The following is a 22,631-nucleotide window of genomic DNA, read 5'->3' as shown; positions in this document are numbered from 1 at the left end:
TAGTACACAGAAGGTGCTCAATAAATGGTCGAAGAACGCAGGGAAACCGCATAAAAGAGGACGAGGAAAAATGTTTCCTCCACGGAGCAATGTCTCCATCTCGTGGAACTTTTAGAACATCGCCATTCGAAAACATTTTAAAAATGAAGACCCTCGGTTTTTTCGCAGAATTGATTCCCAAATGCTATCTCCCAGACTTGTGCTGTGGGGATTTGCACCCATAATCTGTAATATTTTTTTTTTTTAAATACCAATACGTTAAGAAGAGTCACATCCCTGAGCTACCTATTACGGGCAACGCATTGCATGGAGTCAGCAAATCTTGCTATTCAAACCAGAAATGGACAAAAAAGAAGGTGCTTAGGCCAGGCTGATGACAAGTTCGGGCCATACCTACAGAGCCGTCCGCCCCCCGGCTCGGGCCGCATCCCTCGTTCTAGGCGCATCCCAGCCCCTGTCTCGGGCCCACCTGCCAACGAGGCGACAGGCGGGAGGTCCGAGACGCCGGCGAGGGCCGCTCCTTCCCCACGACTCTATGGTTCTCAGGGGACTCTCAGCCCCGAGCGCTCTATGGTTCCGGCGCGGGCTGGGAGGCCGGAGTTTGAAAGCCGTGGCGGGAAGATGGCGGCCGCACCTGTCGCGGGGCCCGGTCGCTCCGGAGCGGGAGGACGCTGCGGCTGTCGCTTTCCCTGAATCGCCGAGAAGACTTCGCGATGAACCCTCCGCGCCGGAGTGGGAAGCGGCGGCGTTCAGCCTCAGGCTCGGGCTCCGTGTCTGGGAGCGGCGGTGACGACAGTGACGGCCTCCTGGCCCCCCGCGGACCGGTGCTCAGCCCACCCCCGGGCCTGGGACGCCGCTGCAGAGACCGCGGGCGGCTGGTCGCCGCTGCAGGTACTCCCGGGCCCTCCGGGGGCCGCGGGCCGCAGGGCTAGCGGTTACCGTACGGGGCTTGCGTGATTGCACACCCCCCTGGGCGTCTACCCCCGTTCCCGGCTTGTGACTCTGGCCTGCTGGGGCCGGTCACTAAGTTAGGCCATGGACGTGCGTAGTGGGTGACAGCCCGGTGATGCTATTCAAGCGTCGTGTGGGTCTTTGGAGCTCTACGGAGACCACTTCCTAGTTGGCCAACTCTCATCACCTGTGTGTGTGGGGGGGGGGGGGGGGGGGGGCTCCCGCCCTAATGGCGCCTGGTGCTCCTTGCAGATCCCTCCATTGGAAGTGCTTTATGTCACCATCTGCGTTATCTGGCCTCCGCCCCACACGGAGGTATTTCAGAATACAGTGGAAGACTGACCGCCGAAGTCCTATATTAGAATTAGGTTCAACTATTTTCTTTTTTAGTTTTTTTTTTTTAAGATTTTATTTATTCACGACAGAGACAGACAGACAGACAGACACACACACACACACACACGCACAGAGGCAGAGACACAGGCAGAGGGAGAAGCAGGCTCCATGCAGGGAGCCCGACGTGGGACTCGATCCCAGGTCTCCAGGATCACGCCCCGGGCTGAAGGCGGCGCCAAACCGCTGGGCCTCCCGGGCTGCCAGGTTCAACTATTAATTACCTTTTCCTTTCCTGAAAGGGGAATGCAGGCAGACGGTTGCTGACGATGGAACAGACCAGCTGCTGTTGGCCAACTGGGGACTGCCCGTAGCGGTGCTGGAGAAGTATCACAGTTACGGCGTAAAAAGGATGTTTGAGTGGCAGGCAGAGTGCCTTTTGCTTGGACAAGTGCTGGAAGGAAAGAATTTGGTCTATTCAGGTATTCAAGTTTGTGCAGATTAATTTCTGTACTATTTTTAAAGGCATGAATACTAAAGGATACTCTGGAGGTAGTTAAGTAGTTTACAAGGTAGTAGTTAGGAGGTAGTTTTAAAAAGCGGATGAAACAGTACTTTATAACTAGAAAAAGTCTTAAAATCTGAAAAATAGAGTCTCATTGTATGCATGTTAAGATTATGCAAAATTCCATTATATTGGTGGGAGTGGGGAGCAAAAACGAAATTTATTATTTTATTTATTTTACTTATTCATGAGAGACACACACACAGAGAGAGAGAAGCACAGACACAGGCAGAGGGAGAAGCAGGGGGAAGAAAGAGAGAGAAGCACAGACACAGGCAGGGGGAGAAGCAGGCTCCATGCAGGGAGCCTGACATGGGACTTGATCCCAGGTCTCCAGGACCACGCCCTGGGCCGAAGGCGGGGCTAAACCGCTGCCCAAACACAATTTAAAGAGAGCTGTTCTGCTTGCCATTCCTCTCAACAGACATGTCCCAGGATGAGGTTGCAAGGGAGATAGAAATCTGCTCTTCTTCCAATTGATCTTAGTTGTGCTTTACAATATTTGAACATTCTACGTTATATATTTATACATTGACCTGCTTATACAGGGTTGTATACATGAAACCATAATTTACCTTAGAGAAGACTTCTATAGGCTTTCGAGGGCAACTCTAACAAAATTCATACTTTTTAACCTTTTTACTGACTTTGGAACTTATCCTTTGATAAGATGCACTTTTCATCAGTTTTTTCTGAAGTTGTGAGTCATCCAGATTTTTCGTTATGGCTCAGCAAATAGACAGTTATCCTTAGGTATAAGGGTTCAGGCTGTGAAGTCAGATTGCTTGCGTTTGAAAACTGTAACACTTGCTGCCTGTGGTAATTCATAGAGAGCACATTAATAGAAAGCATGAGAGAGTGCTTAGAACAGTTCTTGGCATGTAGAAAGTACACAGTAGGTGCTAACTGGTGTCAGTGGTAGAATGGCCTGACCATTTCAACTGCTTAAACCAGAACCTGAGCGCCATTCATCCTCTGGTCACCGGCTTACATTACTCACTGAGTCGGATGTGTATTATCCCAGATATCTTGTTTTTTTTTTCTTAAGATTTTTTATTTGAGAGAGATAGAGCACGTGCTTGGGAGCAGGGGTAGGAGCAGAGGAAGAGGGAGAGAGAAGCAGATTCCTCTTTGAGTGTAGAGTCTGACGGGGGCTCAGTCTCACGACCTAGAGCTCATAACCTGAGCAGACATCAAGAATTGGAGGCCTCACTGACTGAGCCACACAAATATCTTTTTAGGTGCACTGCCTAGATTATCATCCCCTCCTTTTTTCTTGTGGGTTATATCAAGATCTTCTAGATAATGCAACAGTCTTATAACTGTTTTATTTATTTAGTTTTAAAGATTGTATTTATTTATTCATGAGAGACATAGGCAGAGGGAGAAAAGCAGGTTCCCTGTGGGGAGTCCAATGTGGGACTTGATCCCAGGACCCCGGGATCACAACCTCAGCCAAAGGCAGACGCTCAACCACTGAGCCACCCAGGCATCCCTTATATATAGTTTATATTTTCTCTCTGGTTTTGTTCTGCCCCTGCATGCAGAGTTGTCTTTATGAAGTACAAATATGATCTTGCCACTCCTTTTCATAAAACTCACTAGTCACTCTACACTGCTTTCAGGATAAATTCTAAACTCCTTATATCATGGAATTATAAAATTCTTTTTCAGGTGACATGTTCACATTTCTTCTCTTAACTCCCCCTGGTTTTATTTCAAGCTTTCTAAATTACTGGCCTTTGAATTTACCAGGCTTTCCTCCAGGCCTTTACACATGCTGATTCTTTTGCTTGGCATTCCTTCCCCTTCCCTTCTCGTAAATTGTGTTTCCTTTCCATAAACTACGTTATAGTTCCTCTGCCTCAACTTTTATCATAGTTCCTACCACAATATGTTAAGCTTGTTTATCTCCTTCCTCAAAGCAGGGCTTTTAAACATTCAGTATTTAATTGTTAGATACAAGCTAGGGACTTAGTATTCATTATTTATTGTTCATGAAAGGATTTGTTTATTCTCTGTTTTCAGTGGGAGGCTATCTATAGCACTGGTTTGAAGTCAGGCGTTTAAGTGAATAAAGTTTTCAGATGCTAGTAGGGGCCTTAATGATAGGTTACTTGAAGGCTCTGTGGTTACTGGATATAGTTTAAAACATTTATTAATGCAGTGTGTCAAATATTACTTCTTGTGGTAACCTTGTGGAATAACATGTTTTAGCTCCTACAAGTGCTGGGAAGACTCTCGTTGCCGAATTACTTATGTTGAAGCGGGTTTTAGAAATGCGGAAGAAAGCTTTGTTTATTTTGCCCTTTGTCTCTGTGGCTAAAGAGAAGAAATACTATCTTCAGGTAATGTTTTCATACTAAGAACATTGTTGTGATAGTACCTATTATTGGCAGCTGTGTTAGCAAAAGTTTCTTCTCTTGCATCCCGAAGTAGCTTTAAAAGTTGACCATTTATGAAGGGAAACTTTTTATCGTGTAAAGGAGAAAGGGTCATCAAATCAAACGAGTAATTGAAAATTGTGTTAAAGTTTATGAACTTTTCCTTAGGAAGTAAACAGAATACTTCAATTAGTATATAAACATATACATTAAGAATCAGCGTTTTAACTGAATAGTAGGGTTAGAGTAAGCATGAAAAGGAGAGAGTATTCAAGGAAACATCCTATTCTAAGTGAGGGTTATTTGGGAGTAGTTAAGAGAAGAATAAGATCCATTGGTGCTTAGGTAAAGCTTAAGGCCTATGGCCTATTTTTCTGCAAAGATGAATAATAACATTTTTCATTTGTGTGATACTCGCTGGTTTTTAAAGCATTTTTACAAATACAGTGTTTCATTAAATAGAATACATTACCATTGTGATTTCTGCAGTGAAAAAGTGTGTTGGAATGGCAAAACAATTATACTGATAGTCCAAAAAAATCTGGGTTCTAGTCCCAGTTTTGCCATTAACTATGTCTTCAGATCATGCACATAATCTCCTGGACCTCAGTATTTTCATTGGTAAAAATGAGGATTTTAACCCTAATACTTTGGGTTAACTCAATAACACTCAGAAACATTTTATTGAATGAACAGCTCTAAAGTTCTATGGTTCTATAAATCTTTTTAACAGTTATTTCAGAGGCCAAATAGCCAACAAAGCTGGTCCTACATGGTAACATCCTCTCAACTTAGACCAAAGTAATGATGAAAGGATCCTTTTTATTGAGAAGGTATGTTAGTTACAAGTTAAACTAAAAAAAAAAAAAAAAAAAAGAAAGAAAAAAATTAAAATCAAGGTCCCACTGCATTTGACTTATGAAAACTTCCACTGTATAAAAAAAATTGTGGGATAATGAGAAATTTTTTCCATGAAATATAAATTTGTTTCTTAAAGTGTTATTTTTGTGTTTGAAAAAGGAACTAGTTTCCTGCATGCTTAATAGATTAAAAATTTAGTGTTTATGGTAGTTTTTTCCAATTTTAATTTCTATAACTCTTGAAACTGCTTTATTAGTGCTATTGTTAAAATGGCATACTTGTATTTGACTCTGTCTTAACAGAAAATCTCTGTCCTGAGTTTTGTCAGTTCTAAACTTCATATTTTTAGTATATGATTCTAAAAAGAACCAGGGGGTTCTTTTAGGGTTACCTTTTAGGGTTGCCAGGAACAACCAACAATAATCTAATAAATATCTTTAGAAACTTATGTCTGTGTTCTGGGATAGAACCAATCTACAATTTATGAATTTCAAATATTTTTCCTTTTTACTCAATTCAGAGTCTGTTTCAGGAAATAGGAATAAATGTGGATGGTTATATGGGCAGTACCTCTCCAACAGGGCATTTCTCTTCTTTGGATATTGCTGTCTGCACAATTGAGAGAGCCAATGGTCTGATCAATCGCCTCATTGAGGAAAATAAGATGGATCTATTGGGTAAGAAAGTAGGAAGCAAAGAGATATTTTTTGTTGCTGTTTTTTGATGGAGTGGAGCTGTTATGATTTCTATATGTCCCATTTTTTTTTCCTTAGTGTCTGTCATCTACTTATGCGTTGAGAATTGGCATCTGTAATGTTAGAAACTCTGTATTTTAAAAAAAAGTTTTATGTCCTGCTTCCTGTTTCTATTTCCCTGTATGTTTGCACTTTACAAAACACAGAGGATATCCTTGAGCCCTCAAGTCATCTCTCATTGCTTCTTTTCTGTCTAAACTACCAAGAATAGAGGGAAGAATGCTGGGGCTGGTTCTGCTATATACAGTTAGTGTGTTTGTGTGTTCGTTATCATATTCTGGTGCTAGTATCTAGATTTGGCCTTTCCTAGGAGGTTACCATTTATCAGGGAAATGGTATGGAGCTATAGAAGCTGACATTTGAGTTTGAGACTATAGGAAGATTTTCTATCTTAATGCTTAATTTATTTATTTTTACTACTTAGGAAAGTCTATGTAGAGGTAGCAACAGGAAGAGAATGGTTGTAGCAACAACAGAAGCAGCAAGAATATCAGTTAGCTACTTATTGGAATCTGGTGGGCTTAAATGGTAAAGTTGGGTATGAAACCAAAGATTAGTAAGACATGGCTTTGCTCTATAAAGCTTAGAGAAATCACATTCATCAGTTCAAATCAGAATTTTCTTACTACCTGTGACCCTGTTGGATTTCAATATCTTGAGGATTGCAATAAAATCTTATTAAGGGTGATATTCAATATACCTAGCACAGTACCTGCACAGAATTTTTTTGATTGACTGTGTGAATAAACTCTGAAATAACTTATCATGCCATATGATTTTGAGCTTACTGATGAGGAAAAGGAGCATCATGTGCCATTAGGATATAGGTCTGAAAGACCTTGATTTAGGTGGGGACGATTTGTCGGGGGGATACCAGTGGCTGTAAAAACCATGATCTTATGACTGTGTTTAAAGAAGACATTGGTTGGCATTAAGTTTTCAGTAATTCTTGGGCACTGTTCCAAGTGCACAGACTAGTTTGAGTCTCCAAGTAGTGGAAAGGGGAATCTGGTATACAAAACGTACTCCTGTTTTGTCGTAGGGTGACTCACTAGCCTATCATCATCAAACAAAAACATCTCTTAAAATCATTTCTTGTTGATTTGATTTTGTTTTTCTAAGCAAAAGATCAGTGTGGTTACCCTGGCTTTTTCCCCCATAGAAAAGTCAATACACTGAATAACTATCATAGATGTGTTTGATATCTCATTGTACTATATTTCTACAAGGTTGCCATTACTCAGATATTAATGAGAGGCAGTTTCCTCTAAGTTAGCTAATCATGGATTTTTAGATCCAGACTACCTTATAGTAGGACCACGTATGGTGCCTGAAGTGTCTTGAAAAAGGATTGTCTGTTATGTGAAATCTGATTCTTGTTTTATGGTTAGAAATTTCTACCACTTGCAATATATTGTAGTAATGATAGCTACTTACTATATAAGATACTGAGTGTAAAAAAAAATTTTCTTGAAATTGTGAAATTTTGTAAAACCTAGTATCTGGACAATCTCTTTAGGAATGGTGGTTGTGGATGAATTGCATATGCTGGGAGACTCTCACCGAGGGTACCTGCTGGAACTTTTGCTCACTAAGATTTGCTATATTACTCACAAGTCAGCATCTTGGTGAGTACCTGAAAAAAGTTCCTGAGTCCCTGAGATTCTAACCTGTGTTAAAACCTTAGCAAAAGTGCATAGTAAATATGAATTAAAGAAGAAGAGTAATACTTACTTAGAACAAATGCGCATGTACAGCAGTTCATTTTTGTTCTGAAAGAAGCACTTAAGGCTGAGAGTGATTTTAGATGATTTTGTAAACATTTTAAAATTTCTGATCACTACTTTTGTGATAAAATTTTAAAAATTGAGTTTTTGTCAATTATACATCATTCTATTGAAGCAGTCAAGGATAATTTTGAAAAATAGCAGTTCTTCATCACCCCCTTCCCAGAGGCAACTACTTTAAACTCTTACAGCTTTTAAAAAATTTATTTACAGTGTTATCTCTGAATATAGCCATTGAGTTTTTACTTTTACACATACTTGATTACTTATTATGAAAGATGAAGGTCTAGCTCTTTTTAAAATTCTTTACTCATCCAACCCAATCTTCCCCCACCTGACTCCATAATCCCTCTTTGTCCTCTCACCATCATCCCTTCTTCAAATACTGTTATGTCATGACTTTGTTCAGATCAATATTTAGTGTTATACTGTTATAACTATAAAATGCCTTTGCCAGCTGAGCCATGTAGTATATTATGATTACTTTTACTTTCTAAATAGCTTTTTGTTTTCTCTGAAATTAATAAATGTCTTTTGTTTGATGGCTTGATTTTCTATGTCCTTTTCACTGATTGATCCCACTTATGTAAATCTCCATCCAGTATGTTCTAACACATTTGCTGTTTTACCAAATTGATCTTGAAATTTCTCTAAAAACCTTCTGAGTTTTTCTAATTGGGATAGGTGCATGAACTGCATGCATGTGCTGCACAGCACTTATTTTAGGATCTTTATCATTATCATTCATTTCTGTTGCTTTTTGCCTGAGTCAGAGTCCCCCTTTTTTGAATAGTATGCTTTTTTCTTGATTTACTTCCTCATTTTGGTGGTGAAATCTTCCAGGAAGTTCCACTTTATTTTAGTATATAGTCTATTATGCATAATTTTTGAAAGTTTGCATGCCTGAAATGTCTTATAATTATTTCATATTGTTCAGATATAGAAGTCAAGATGTTATATCTTTCTTCTTTAGAGTTTTTAAGACATTACTTCATTCTCTTGTTACTATTGAGAAATCCAGTACTTTGCTTATCCTTTGCCCATATAAAATTTTTTAATTCTCTTGGAGTTTTTAGGGGCTCCTTTTCTTTCTCAGTGTTGTGAAATTTCACACTGATGTGTCTTGGTGTTCTATTTTCCTTCATTATGCTGAGTGCTCAATGGATTCTTTCAATCTGGAAGCTCTTATGTTTTGCTTTAGGGAGATTTAACATATCTTTTTCAGTATATGAGAAAGCATGGAGATAATTGTTTATATACCAAATCAGTAGCAATATAGAAAATATGATTGATGCAACTAGCAAATTTGACTTAATGGATGTACGTAGAAGCATTATCAAATAGAAGCAGAATATATGTTCTTTTCATTGAACATAGTAAAACTTCATTACACACTGGGCCATAAAGCAATATATTTTAAAGGATTTAAGTCACTTAAAATATATTCTCCGAAAAATGGAATTAAACTAGAAATAAATATAGGAGAAGCATAACTAGAAAATGTCCACTGGGAATTGGGAAATACATTTTTACATTTTGGGGTCAAAAAAGTAATTGCAGTAGAAATTGGAAGATAGTTTGAATTGAAAGTATATCTCGTAACAAAACTTGTGAAATGCAGGTATGGTTTGAAAGGGAATTAATAGTATAAAATGCATATATTACTGAAGAAGAGAGACTGACAATGTATTATTCATCTCAAGAACATAGAGTAGTAAAGTAATGCCACGGAAAGTAGAAAGAAAGAAGTAATAAAGACAAGAGCAAAAATTAATGAAAGAGGAAAGTTATTATCTGGAACATTCAAATAATTCTACAAATCAGGAAGAAAAAACCCATAGTATCAATTGGCAAGCACCTTCAACAGGCATTTATAAGATGGTATCCAAATGGTCCATAAACATGAAATGATGCTTAATCCCATTAGTAGCCAAGGCAATGTAAACTACTTCTTCAAAGAGATAGTACCATACACCCTCCAAAATGGCTGACGTTGAAAAGATTAGCAATACTAAGTGGTAACAAGATATGGAACAACAAAACACATTATGGATTATGGAGATACTTTGGTACAATCTCTTTGGAAAACAGCTTGACGTCAGTAAAATTGAAGATGATCTATAACCCAGTATTCTTACTTCTAAGTATATACCTTAAAAATGTATGAGTGTATATTCCCAAGGGCATGACCAAGAATCTTGGTAGCTCACTATTTGTAATTAATACTAAATATCTTTGAACATCATTTTCATTTGTTTTTCACAGCCAGGCAGATTTAGCCAGTCCTCTATCTAATGCCGTGCAGATTGTTGGCATGAGTGCTACTCTTCCCAATTTGGAGATTGTGGCTTCCTGGTTGAATGCTGAACTCTACCACACCAACTTTCGTCCTGTACCACTGTTAGAGTCAGTAAAAATTGGAAATTCTATATATGACTCTTCAATGAAACTTGTGAGGGAATTTCAGCCCAATCTGCAAGTAAAGGTAAGTCGGTATTTTTACATCAGTACTCCCAGTACTTTGTGTTTGATTGCATTTTCTAGCAAGTTAATATTTTTTTGAGTTACATAAACTAGGGGTGGAAAGTAGTTGAATATGCCTTACGTATCCATTAGGATTGTTAATATTTAGGTAATGGTTTCATCTTAAATAATTGGTGGTGATGGTGCGAGAGGAAATGTAGTTGTGCCTTCAATTTAAATGATTATCATTTCTAATAAGTATACTGAAAGATAACATAAATAATAAAAAATACCTAATTTTGTAGATTTTTCTTTTTAACTGGAAAAAGATTCCTTATGGCTTAGTTTACACTAAACACTGATGTGGAAAATTAACCTTTGTTAAGTAGTAGGTATACTATATAGTAAAGGAGAAGAACATTTTTGGAGTCAGACCTACCTCTTGATATGGCCAATGTTAGTTGAATCACAAAACCTGTCTGAATATATTATCTTCATCTGTACAATGGGATGTGATACTTATTGTAAGAATGAAGAATGGTTTTAAAAAATTGTCTGGTATCTAGGAAGTGCTTGATGAATGATAAATTCCCTCACACACCCATAAATACACTTAAAAAATTTCAGTTCACAGTATTTTTTAAGTTTCATTCTTCAATCCTGATGTTAAAAAACTGACTCATCTGTGGAGTGGGGCATCTCTTTTGTGTAGAGCTACGCCTCTGAATATGGTAACAGCTGGAGCTGGGAACAGGAATAAATTCATGTGTTTCAGTTCTCTCATAGATAGGCATTTTTAGCCTCTGTATGTCTGGCATGGAATCTTATTCCATTGCTTTGCTCTGTACCCCAAATATCACCATACTGTGCCTTGGTTACCTCAGTAGGTATATATATATATATATATATATATATATATATATATATATATATGGAAACATATTGATTTACTCTTCTGTTAATCTTTTTCTATTGCTATGTCTATGCCTCCACCCTGTTTGTATCACTTTCGGTTCTTACCTGGAGTATTGAAATAGTCTCTTAATTGAGTTCTCTGCTTCCCACCTTCTCCCTTTCAGTCTTTGCTTAAATCAGCTAGTGATCTATTTAACATGAACATCAGACAACATAACCATTATGTTCCCACACTTGAAATGGTTCCTTGTTGCATTTTGAATGAAAGCCAGCCTCTTTTTGGTAGCCTATAAGACCCTACATGATCTGTCCTCACCCCCTTAGTGCTCTGACCTCACCTACTACTTTCCTTCTCATTCCCTTCACAGCTTCTTTGCTGTTTCATAATATGCCAAGAATCTTCCACTTCAGGTTCTTTCTTTCTGGAATGCTTTCCCCCCAGGCATCAGTATGGTTTACTCTTTGACCTGTGGACCTTTACTCAAAGTCCTTTTCTGAGATCTTCCTGGCCACCTTATCTAAATTATAGTGTCCTCACATTCCTGGTCTCTATTTTCCATTTTCTTTTTCTTTTTATTATTTTTAAAGATTTCTTTGTGTTTTACTTGTTTTTGTTATTATCTACCCCTTCCTACTGGCATAGTAACATTCTGAGGGCTGAGCTCTTTTTCTACTTTTATTCTTTATCCCCAGTATCTGAAATAATATCTGATACATAGTAAATGTTTGTTTATTGAATGAATGGATGGATGAATTAATTAATCCAGTTAAACACCTCTTCCAGTTTTGAGAGCTCACTGGACTACCACTGGGCATTTACATATGCTTTGTTCTGCCTGAGGTTTTTCCTCTGTTACCTTTCAGTGAAATAATGCCTCCTGAGACCCCTAACTCTGGGAAATGAACAAGGGGTGGTGGAAAGGGAAGTGGGCAGGGGGTTGGGTGACTGGGTGACAAGCACCGAGGGGGACACTTGACGGAATGAGCCCTGGGTGTTATGCTATATGTTGGTAAATCAAACTCCAATAAAAAAAATATAAAAAAATTTTAAAAATTAAAAAAAAAAAAAGAAATAATGCCTCCTCTCCTTCACATCTCAGCTGATTAATTTTTCCAGAGAAACCTTTCTTTGTTTTTTCCTGTCAAATTGATGTTACGTATGAGGCTTTGACACATCATAAAATTCTTTTATAGTACCTCTAATAATTGTATTTTACATTGATTTGTTTTGTACTTTAGTGTGTTTCTCTAGTGAGACCTTAACCCCCTTAAAGATAGGACCTTGACTTTCTTTTGCTTACCATTGTATCCCCATTGGCTGAAGGATGGAAGTCAATAAATACTAGTTGAGAATAGAAAATATTTCCTTTTCACCTTGCATTTTAAGGAAGTTTATTTCTTTTTTTCTCTTCTTGTTTTTTCTTTGTTATTGACTTTGTAACTGATTTTTATTATGCCTTTTGGTAGAAAAAAACCTTCCCCATGAAGCAAAAGGAGTGACTTTAAACTGATATGAAAATGTTTTGAAAGGGCCAGTTAGGGGGGCACCTGGGTGGCACAGTCAGTTGAGCATCTGCCTTCGGCTCAGGTCATTATCTCAGGGTCCTGGGGTTGAGCACCACATCGCATAGGGCTCCTTGCTCAGCAGGGAGCCTGCTTCTCCCCTTCCCTCTACCTCCCACTTCACCTACTTGTGCTCTCTCTCTCTGTCAAATAAATAAAATCTTAAAAAAAAAAAAAAAGAACCAGTACAGTGACTGTTTCTCCTTCTTTTTTAGGGAGATGAGGACCATGTTGTTAGTTTATGTTATGAGACCATTTGTGATAACCATTCAGTATTAATTTTCTGTCCATCAAAGAAATGGTGTGAGAAGTTGGCAGATATCATTGCCTGTGAATTTTATAATCTACACCATCAAGCCACGGGTAAGTTACTGATGGAAATGAAAGCTTCTATACTCAGTACATTTGCTTGAAAGTGATGTTAATGATTACATAAATAAAGCATGGCTCTTAAAAAAAAAAAAGCATGGCTCTTTTTGATCATTGTGCCACCTGCCCACTGGACACTCCTTTACAAAACTGAGGTTTTGGGACTAATTCTCTTCTTATTCTCATTATAGACAGTGTATACATACACTCAGGCTAACCTTAAGATTTTTAAAATACTGGGACACCTGGGTGGCTCAGCAGTTGAGTCTGTCTTTGTCTCAGGGTGTGATCCCCAGAACCGGGGATCAGAGCTTGCTTCTCCCTCTGCCTATGTCTCTGCCTCTCTCTTTCTCTGTTTCTCATGAATAAATAAGTGAAATCTTTAAAAGACAAAAAAAGATTTCTAAAATGCTGCATTTATACAGGTACATACTAAGATTCTTCATCTAGGATCGATGGGCTTTTGAGAGATTAATCTTTGAAGCCCCTAAATTGTATATAAAGCTTCACATATACATTTTCCTGAAGAAATCAGACATATCTCTCTTTGTATTTCCAAACTCTGAAAAAGAATCACACACATAGGGCAGCCCGGGTGGCTCAGCGGTTTAGCACTACCTTCGGCCCAGGGTGTGATCCTGGAGACGCGGGATCGAGTCCCACATCAGGCTCCCTGCATGGAGCTTGCTTCTGTCTCTGCCTGTGTCTCTGCCTCTCTCTCACTCTCTGTGTCTCTCATGAATAAATAAATAAAATCTTAAAAAAAAATAAAGAATCACACACATATACATGTGTATGTATATAAACACATTTATTGAGGTTTAATTTATGTATAGTAAAATGTACCCATTTGAAGTGTGTAATTTATTTATTTATTTTTTATTTTTTTAATTTTTATTTATTTATGATAGTCACAGATAGAGAGGCAGAGACACAGGCGGAGGGAGAAGCAGGCTCCATGCACCGGGAGCCTGATGTGGGATTCGATCCCGGGTCTCCAGGATCACGCCCTGGGCCAAAGGCAGGCGCCAAACCGCTGCGCCACCCAGGGATCCCTGAAGTGTGTAATTTAATGAATTTTAACAAATGTGTACATTTGTTTAACCCCCACTATAATGAACATATAAAACATTTCTATCACTCTAAAATGTGATCTTTGCTCTTTAGCTATCCATCTCCTCTATATTCTGAGCCCCAAGTCAACTGACCTGTTTTCTGTTACTCTAGTTGTGCCTTTTCTAAGAGTTTCATATAAATGAAATCATATAGTATGTACACGTGTTGTATGTTTAGCTTCTTTCAGCCTGGTATTTTTAAGATTCACCCAGGTTGTTACATTTATCAATTTGTTTTTTATGGCTGAGTAGTGATTTAGTGTATGGCTGTAACTGTTAGTATATATTTTACCGATTCTAGGATGAGCACTGTTCCCTCACAACTTTTGCTAGTCTACAGTCCCTTGGGTCCCAGATAAATGTTGGGAAGACAGAAACCAACCAGTTCTGGTAAAAGGAATAATATTTTATGACTTCATTATGCTACTGGAATCCTGAGGACAAGTGATAGATACCCCAAGCTTAGCTCCAATAAATAAACTTTGCTTGAAGTTTATATTTAATAGGTTCTAGTCCAACATTATAATACCTTTTTTATTTCCCTCCTAATTGATGTTTTCTATACTGTGCCATTTATATTCCTTACATTGTACTATAATATGTTAAATTCCTTTAATAACCAGAATCATTATTTTTATCTTCTTTGTTAGAGATTCTGTTACTCTGATTTATAGCAAGGGTTCCCAAATCCTAGTTCTTGGACTGGATCCTGGGCTATGATGAAATTTTCACCAGAAAAATAGAGACAAGACAGTGCATTTTTTGTAAAGCTGAAGTATAAATTCTGAAATTATTCCTACAAATTTATGTTAAAATGACTTTTTTTTAAAATGACTTTTCTTTTGAAATAAATGATAAATGGTAGTTTTAAAAAATTTTAAATTGTCCTTAGCATAATAAAACATTGGTAACTCTGTGGGTCCTTAAAATTTTTTAAAAAGTTTACCTATTTTTAAAAATATATAAGATCTCTTAAAAATATATCTTATGAGAAGCTTACTAGTTCAAAAATCTGAGTTTGGGAAATTCCTTAAAGAAAACATAATTCTTGCATCTAAAAAAGTTGAATTCTTACTAGAGGGGCAGTTTACACAGAGAGGCAAAAACAGAAGGTAATGGGCAATTAATTACCACATGGGTGGCAGGGGGGCTAGAAAAACTGTCATAAAGAAATAGGCTCCTAGGTGGTTCTGACACTGCTGCTTAGTGGGACACACTTTGAGTAAGGATTTTGATTTTTAGGCTCTGAGTAGTGGTATTTGTAATCTCCTTCCTCAGCTATATCCTTTGATCCCCTCTTGTGGGTTTGGTCTCACCATAACAGAGTCTTCCTAAACTTTGGTGCACGTTAGAATCATCTGGGGAGATTTTAAAATTCCTTATGTCCAGGTTGCATCCTATTGCACCATAATGTCTAGGAATGAGAGTCAGGCATAAATATTTTTAAAAGATGTCCTGCTAATTATTATATATAGTAGTTTTAGAATTATTGCCTTAATATTTAGCTCTATTATGACTAAGGCAGATAGCACTTAAAGAGGTCCAGGCAGAGGTAAATAGTGCTGTTATTTTTTTGGTGACAGGATTGGTAAGATCATCTGAACTTCCTCCAGTGGTATTGGAACAAAAGGGTCTTCTAGAAGTGATGGATCAGTTAAAACGTTCACCTTCGGGACTGGACTCTGTATTACAAAAAACTATACCATGGGGAGTAGCATTTCATCATGCAGGTATCCATAGTTATAATCTGTTATTAAGAAGCCCCCTCCAGACATCTTCATAATTTTTTCATTTTTATATTTGTGTGCATTTAATATCTTCTCAACCACCCTTCATGCTCTTCAATTTCATTTTAAGAAGTGTGTGATTAAGATTAAATAAGAGTAAAACACATTTGGTTTACTTAACTGTATAGTATATGTATACTAGATGAAGCCTTTTTTTTGTACAACTGGGGAAGTGAACTCTAAAATTGCTGCCTTTCTACACTTTCTTTCCTTAAAATTTAGGTTAGACAGGTACTTGCTACCCTAATTCTATGCTACTTTCTTTTTATCTTACAGGGTATTGAAATATACTTACAAATATATCAAATGTATAAAAAATTAATTTTAGAAGTTGTCAAATTGTATTTTGAGAAGGCTGGAAGTGCTTAAAAATCATTTGCTTGTCAAAATTACAAGGATTATGTAGTTACTGAATTAGATAACTTCTTTTGGGGAGTGGTCTGTCCATGTGCTGGGGATATGATTAAGAATATATAGTTTCTACTGGATCACTTTCTTGCACCATACACAAAAATAAACTCAAAACGGATGAAAGACCTAAACGTGAGACAGAATGCCATCAAAATCCTAGGGAAGAACATAGGTAGTAACCTCTTTGATCTCGGCCATAGCAACTTCTTACCAGACATGTCTCTGGAGGCAAGGGAAACAAAAGCAAAAGTGAATTTTGGGACTTCATCAAAATAAAAAGCTTCTGCACAGTGAAGGAAACAATCAATAAAACTAAAAGGCAACTTGGAATGGTAGAAGGTATTTGCAAATTACATATCTGATAAGAGGTTGGTATCCAAAATCTAAAGGACTTAATACCTAATAAAACAAATAATATAGTGAAGAAATGGACAGAAGACATGAATAGATATTTTTCCAGAGAAGGCATACAGATGATGGCCAGCAGACACCTGAAAAGATGCTCAACATCACTCAACATCAGGGAAATGCAAATGAAAACCACAGTAAGATACCATGTCACACCTATCAGAATGGCTAAAATTAACAACACAGGAAACAACAGATGTTGGTGAGGATGCATAGAAAGGGGAACCTTCTTGCATTGTTGATAGAGATGCAGATGTCAATCAACTGATGAAAAGATCAAGAAGATATGGTATATATACAATGGAATATTACTTAGCCATCAAAAATAGTGAAATCTCACCACTTGCCATGATGTAGTTGGAGCTAGAGTGTATTCTACGCGAAATAAGATAGAGAAAGACAAATACTATATGATTTCACTGATATGTGGAATTTAAGAAGGAAAACAAATGAACATAGGGAAAGGAAAAAAAAGAGAGAGGGAAGCAAACCATAAGAGACTTAATTAAACATGGAGAACAAACTGAGTGTTGATGGAGGGAGGTTGATGGATGGAGGTGGGTGGGGATGGGCTGGATGAGTGATAGGCATTAAGGAAGGCACTTGTTATGATGACCACTGCATGTTGTATGTGGGTGATAAATCACTAAATTCTGCCCCTGAAACATATATATATATATATATATATATATATATATATATATATATATAAACATATATATTATATATAATAAACCATATATATGGTTTATATAATATATATTATATATAACATATATATGGTTTATTATATATATAATATGTTATATATAGGGTTATATAATATATATAATATATAATATATAATATATGTTATATATAATATATATATAATATATATGTTATATATATAATATATATATATTGGGTGATAATATATATATATATATAGGGTGATAAATCACTAAATTCTGCCCCTGAAACCAATATTATATGGTTTATTATATATATATACACACACATATATATAATAAACCATATATATATGGTTTATATAATATATATATTATATATAACATATATATGGTTTATTATATATATTATATATATAACATATATGATATATATTATGTTATATATTATATATATTATATATATTAATATATATTATATATAATATATATAACATGTTAACTAACTAGGATTTAAATAAAAATTTGAAAAGAAAAATATAGTTTCTAAAGTTAGGAATTTGACCTTTTCAATTTATTTAAAATTTTTATTATGTATACATGAATACATTTTAAAATATATGTATATGTATGTATACACATACAAGCATACAGAAGAATATATGGTGTATAACTTATGATCCATACTAATAAGATGACCTGTCACTTAAATTACAAACTAGAGCCTCAGTCCTTTTGATCTTTTGATTTTTTAAATAAAATTAAAAATAAGCCAGAAAAGTATATATTCTATATGCTGTTCTTCATTTACTCATGTAATTATTCTTCAGCATTTATTTGTGTCAAAACTGCCTGACCACTCTGTTGGATAGGCCCTGATGACAGTGTGATGCATAAGGTATGTCTCTACCCTCAGTGACTTAATCGTCTAAAGCAGGAGTCAGCAAACTACAATCTGTTGGTCAAATCCAGCACACCATCTATTTTTGTGAATAAAGTTGTACTGGAACACAATCATGCCTGTGGCTGCTTTCATGTGATAGTGGTAGGGTTGATAGTTGCAGTAGAGTCTATCTGTCCAGCAAAGCCTAAAATATTTAAGAAAACGTTTGCCACCCCCTAGTCTAGAAGATGAGATAAGAGATTGGCAGATTATACTCTTAAAAAGATAGACCATGGTGACTTCTTTGTTTATAGTCCCAACAATAGCTTGAACAAATCTTTAGAGGCTTATAATAGATACGCTTATAGTAGATTGACAGTGATCAAGTACAGTATTTTTGTTATATTCATTAATTCACATATTCATTAGTAAATGTATGTTATTGTATCTTCCTTTTGTTAGGTCTTACTTTTGAGGAGAGGGATATCATTGAAGGAGCCTTCCGTCAAGGTCAGATTCGGGTTTTGGCAGCAACTTCTACTCTTTCATCAGGGGTGAACCTACCAGCACGTCGTGTAATTATTCGGACTCCTATTTTCGGTGGTCAACTTCTAGATATTCTTACTTATAAGCAGATGGTTGGTCGTGCTGGCAGAAAAGGGGTAGACACAGTAGGTAAGTGAGTTTGAATTTAATTGTAATAGTATTGCTGAAGGACAGTGTGCATCTATTTGAAATTTGACTAGTACCTCACAATTCATTTCTTATCAGGCTGCATTTCTTTTTGATTTACTTAGTATTTGTAATGCATGTAAGTTAAAATTTTCATACATTATCAACCATTGATTTTCTACTAATGTAGAATTAAGATTTTCTTTTATATACAGTAAAATGACTCAGTATTATGCTAGTCAAAATGACTTACACATTAGTTAGAAGATGATTTTTAATTTTTAGCATAATCTATTTAGTGCTAACGAAGGGAGTAATTTTCATGGATTTTTAGTTCTGCTTAGGTGCCTGGTCTAAGATTTCAAATAGGGAGTCTTAGGCTAAGAGTTGGGAAGTACTCTCACAGTTTGAGAATAGGAACTTTACATACCATCATTTTCTCTATATATTGGTGCTGGTTCTGAAAATACCTTTTTAGTTTCTTGCGTCAACAAGTAATGATAATCTTACCACAAACCAGACAGTTTTATCTTAAGCAATGAGGAAGAGGTTTGTTTGAATTAAATATCAAGATAGCAGCAAATACTATTTTTAACCTGGTACATTATTCTGGGTGTGACAAAATTGTTACAAGTCTTTTAACATCAAAGAACTTAGGGAGGAACATTCTCTGTCATTTTGTCTTCTCTGGGATGTAGTTTATTGATTCCAATATTATACTATATGCTAAATAATTCTGTGGCTGCTGAAGAGAAATTAGGGTACTAGGAGAAAAGGAAAGATCTTAATGGGAAAATAAATGGGATGTTCTGGGCACAAAAAGCTGGATAGTATCAGAGGAAGTGACTTTTAGAATAACTTGTCTCTGTCATCATAACTTCATTTCAGCCATTAGGAAGGGGAGATGAGGGAGTAAAGGGCACATCCTACCCTTTAAGGGCACTTCCCAGGAGTTGCACAAAATATTTCTCCTCACATACAATCAGCCCGAACTTATCACACAATTGCATTCTCCAATTGCAAGGAAGGCCATATGTCCAACTAACATGTAGAAGTTTTATTAAAGGAAAAATGAAAGAATGGCTGGCTGTCTCATCCCCAGTAACAGATGAATGAATCATCTATCTGTAATCCCTGAAGAGTCATTGGTTTGCCTCTCTTTTAAGCCCTAAAAATTCTAATGATTAAAAAAAACTCCCAACTCCTTGGATTTCCCCTATTATTGGCATCAAAGAAGTTTATCCTGCCTTTCTTACTTTACCTATAAAATATGCATGTTACATGCGTTTAAGGAAGGTTGGGGAAAGAGACTAAAACAATCCCTATTCCTACTTGCTTTCCTCTGACTTCCCTCTGGCCTTCCCCCAACTCTGATCTCCTAGTAGACTTGCAACTTCGGAGAGTGACGTATAAGTTCATTTCACACAGCTGCCTTTCTTTTAGGGTCAGAGGGTCTCTAAGGTAGAAGATAGGGACATTTTATTTGCCTCATTGCATTCTCTTTCTCATGGGGAAGAATAATTGGAAGGTTGGTGCCCTGGCCAAATTATTGAGCCTAAAATCAGGTAACATTTAAACAAAACTAAAATATACCACAATAACTTTGTTCTTTGTGGTCTTAGAAACTTGAGATTTTGACTTTGGGTAATGCTCCATTTTGGGAGGGCATATGGCTTGCTCAGAACTTCCAACAACAGGGAATGTGTGAATATAGTGTTTCATATCAATTACAAAGATATGCGTACAATTAAAAAAACATGCTTTTTGAATTGTGTAGCATCTTTGTAAACTTTCTGCATTTTTTAAAAGATCTTAATATTTTCTAGACAGTTAATGGTGTTTTATTTAGGTGATACTTTAATATTTCTATTGAATTCCTGGAACCCTCCAGTATAAGAGATTGGTGCTTTGTGCAAAAATAGTGATTTGCAAGTTAAATAGTAATAATTGATTTGATTCTAATTGACTTCTCTATTGTGGTATGGATTCAGTTACCTGAGACGTGTGGCAGCAGGAACCTGGACTATATATTTATTGGCATTAATTTGGGCATTTTCATAAACCTTGCTCATCCTGAAAAAGGGTTGTCCATTTTGTTGAAAAATCAAAACCTGAAAGTGGTTTGAACAGCCCAAACTGGTGTTTACTTTGCTAGTTGATACATTTTGTAGATGACTTTTTGTCTTACGCTGGGATAATTTACAGTGCATCCAAGAGCCAGGTGATAAATTTTATTCACCTGTTTTTTGTTGTTGTTTTGTTTGATGACACTTATCTTTTTGTAATATCTGGGATAAATAATCAATAGTCATCAAAATCATACTCCCTTATCTTTATCCTATCTTGGTCCTCAATTTGGCAGTCAGTATTAGGAAAGCAGCATTTTCTCTCTGCCCAGAATGGTTAGTATGCTCCATATGTCCAACTAACATGTAGAGGTTTTATTAAATAAACTAAAAGTTTATTTAATGCAAGTGGCCTTCCTTTTGCCCCTGGAACATCTTACTTCCTTTCCCCTACTATTAGATTCACTTGTGAAAAAATATAGTTTTCTCTAATTGTGGTGGCTGTAATAGTACTTTATATTTGTATAAATTGTATATTTGTATATGTTTATAATGTATAAGTGCTATCACATATTTTTATTCATTTGATTGTGACAATAACCTGAAGTGTTTAGATTAGTAACTGTTATAATGTAATTTCTAGGTTTCTGTAGTATTTTTTAATTCATATTATCATGTACAGCTAATAGTAATTTGTATTTTCCTTTATAGCTTTCAAAATACCTATATTATTATTAATACCTCTATTATTATTATTATTATTATTATTATTATTTTAAGTAAGAATAGTGTATGGAAGGAAAAAAACTTTCTGTGCCTGCTTAGGTTCTATGGCTAGTACCTACAAATTAAACTGACAACAGATTAATAGGACAGAAGGCCTACATATTTCTTTTTTAAAAAATTTTATTTATTCATGAGAGAGAGAGAGAGAGAGAGGAAGAGACACAGACAGAGGGAGAAGCAGGCTCCACACAGGGAGCCTAATGTGGGACTTGATCCCTGGTCTCGAGGGTCACACTCTGGGCCGAAGGCGGCACTAAACTGCTGAGCCACCCGAGCTGCCCAAGGCCTACATATTTTATTAGCTATTAATATTTTCATTTTTTGCATACACAGAGGCCTTTATAGAAGAATAGTGAAGACCCAAAGAAGCAGTTAGATGTTAGGGATATTACACCCTTTTAATAAAAGGAGACAGAATTGAGATGTGACAAATCAAAGGAAAAGGGATTTGGGCTTCTAGGGGTGGTAAATAGTGCGAAGGTAAATAGACCAGAATCTAATGGAGGTTAAAGATTATTTAGTAAGGTTTATATAAACCCATCTTGGTGCTCACTTTCTGTGTACCGTGGTAAGTGATAAAGAGACATCTTCACAAAGAGAAATTTAGTCTTGCTTCTAGGCACGCAGGGTGAGGACAAAGAGCTCTTTCTGTTTTTTTTTTTTTTTAAGATTTTATTTATTTATTCATGAGAGACACACACATAGAGAAAGAGGCAGAGACACAGGCAAAGGGAGAAGCAGGCTTCATGCAGGGAGCCCGACGTGGGACTTGATCCCGGGTCTCCAGGATCAGGCCCTGGGCTTGGGCTGAAGGTGGCGCTGAACCGCTGAGCCACCCGGGCTGCCCCAAAGAGCTCTTTCTATGTTTATTGCTTCCTGAATGTCT

General features: G+C 36.7%; 1 protein-coding gene across 1 annotated transcript in view; it reads left to right on the top strand.

Annotated features, from left to right (window-relative positions):
* The first annotated feature begins 578 nt into the window (after positions 1–578).
* The window catches only part of POLQ (DNA polymerase theta), a 135,074-nt gene continuing 113,021 nt past the window's right edge, over positions 579–22,631 (top strand). The window contains exons 1-9 of the mRNA XM_072724571.1: positions 579–891; positions 1,587–1,766; positions 4,067–4,197; positions 5,615–5,771; positions 7,369–7,477; positions 9,902–10,121; positions 12,793–12,940; positions 15,645–15,791; positions 18,684–18,896. Of these exons, the coding sequence (XP_072580672.1) occupies positions 714–891; positions 1,587–1,766; positions 4,067–4,197; positions 5,615–5,771; positions 7,369–7,477; positions 9,902–10,121; positions 12,793–12,940; positions 15,645–15,791; positions 18,684–18,896 (1,483 nt within the window). The 5' untranslated portion in view covers positions 579–713. The remainder of the gene's footprint in view (positions 892–1,586; positions 1,767–4,066; positions 4,198–5,614; positions 5,772–7,368; positions 7,478–9,901; positions 10,122–12,792; positions 12,941–15,644; positions 15,792–18,683; positions 18,897–22,631) is intronic.

Source organism: Vulpes vulpes, chromosome 1, assembly GCF_048418805.1.
Source record: "Vulpes vulpes isolate BD-2025 chromosome 1, VulVul3, whole genome shotgun sequence".
NCBI classification, from domain to species: domain Eukaryota; kingdom Metazoa; phylum Chordata; class Mammalia; order Carnivora; family Canidae; genus Vulpes; species Vulpes vulpes.
The sequence above is the reverse complement of the archived record's forward strand: the minus strand, read 5'-3'. Positions and strand labels throughout refer to the sequence as shown.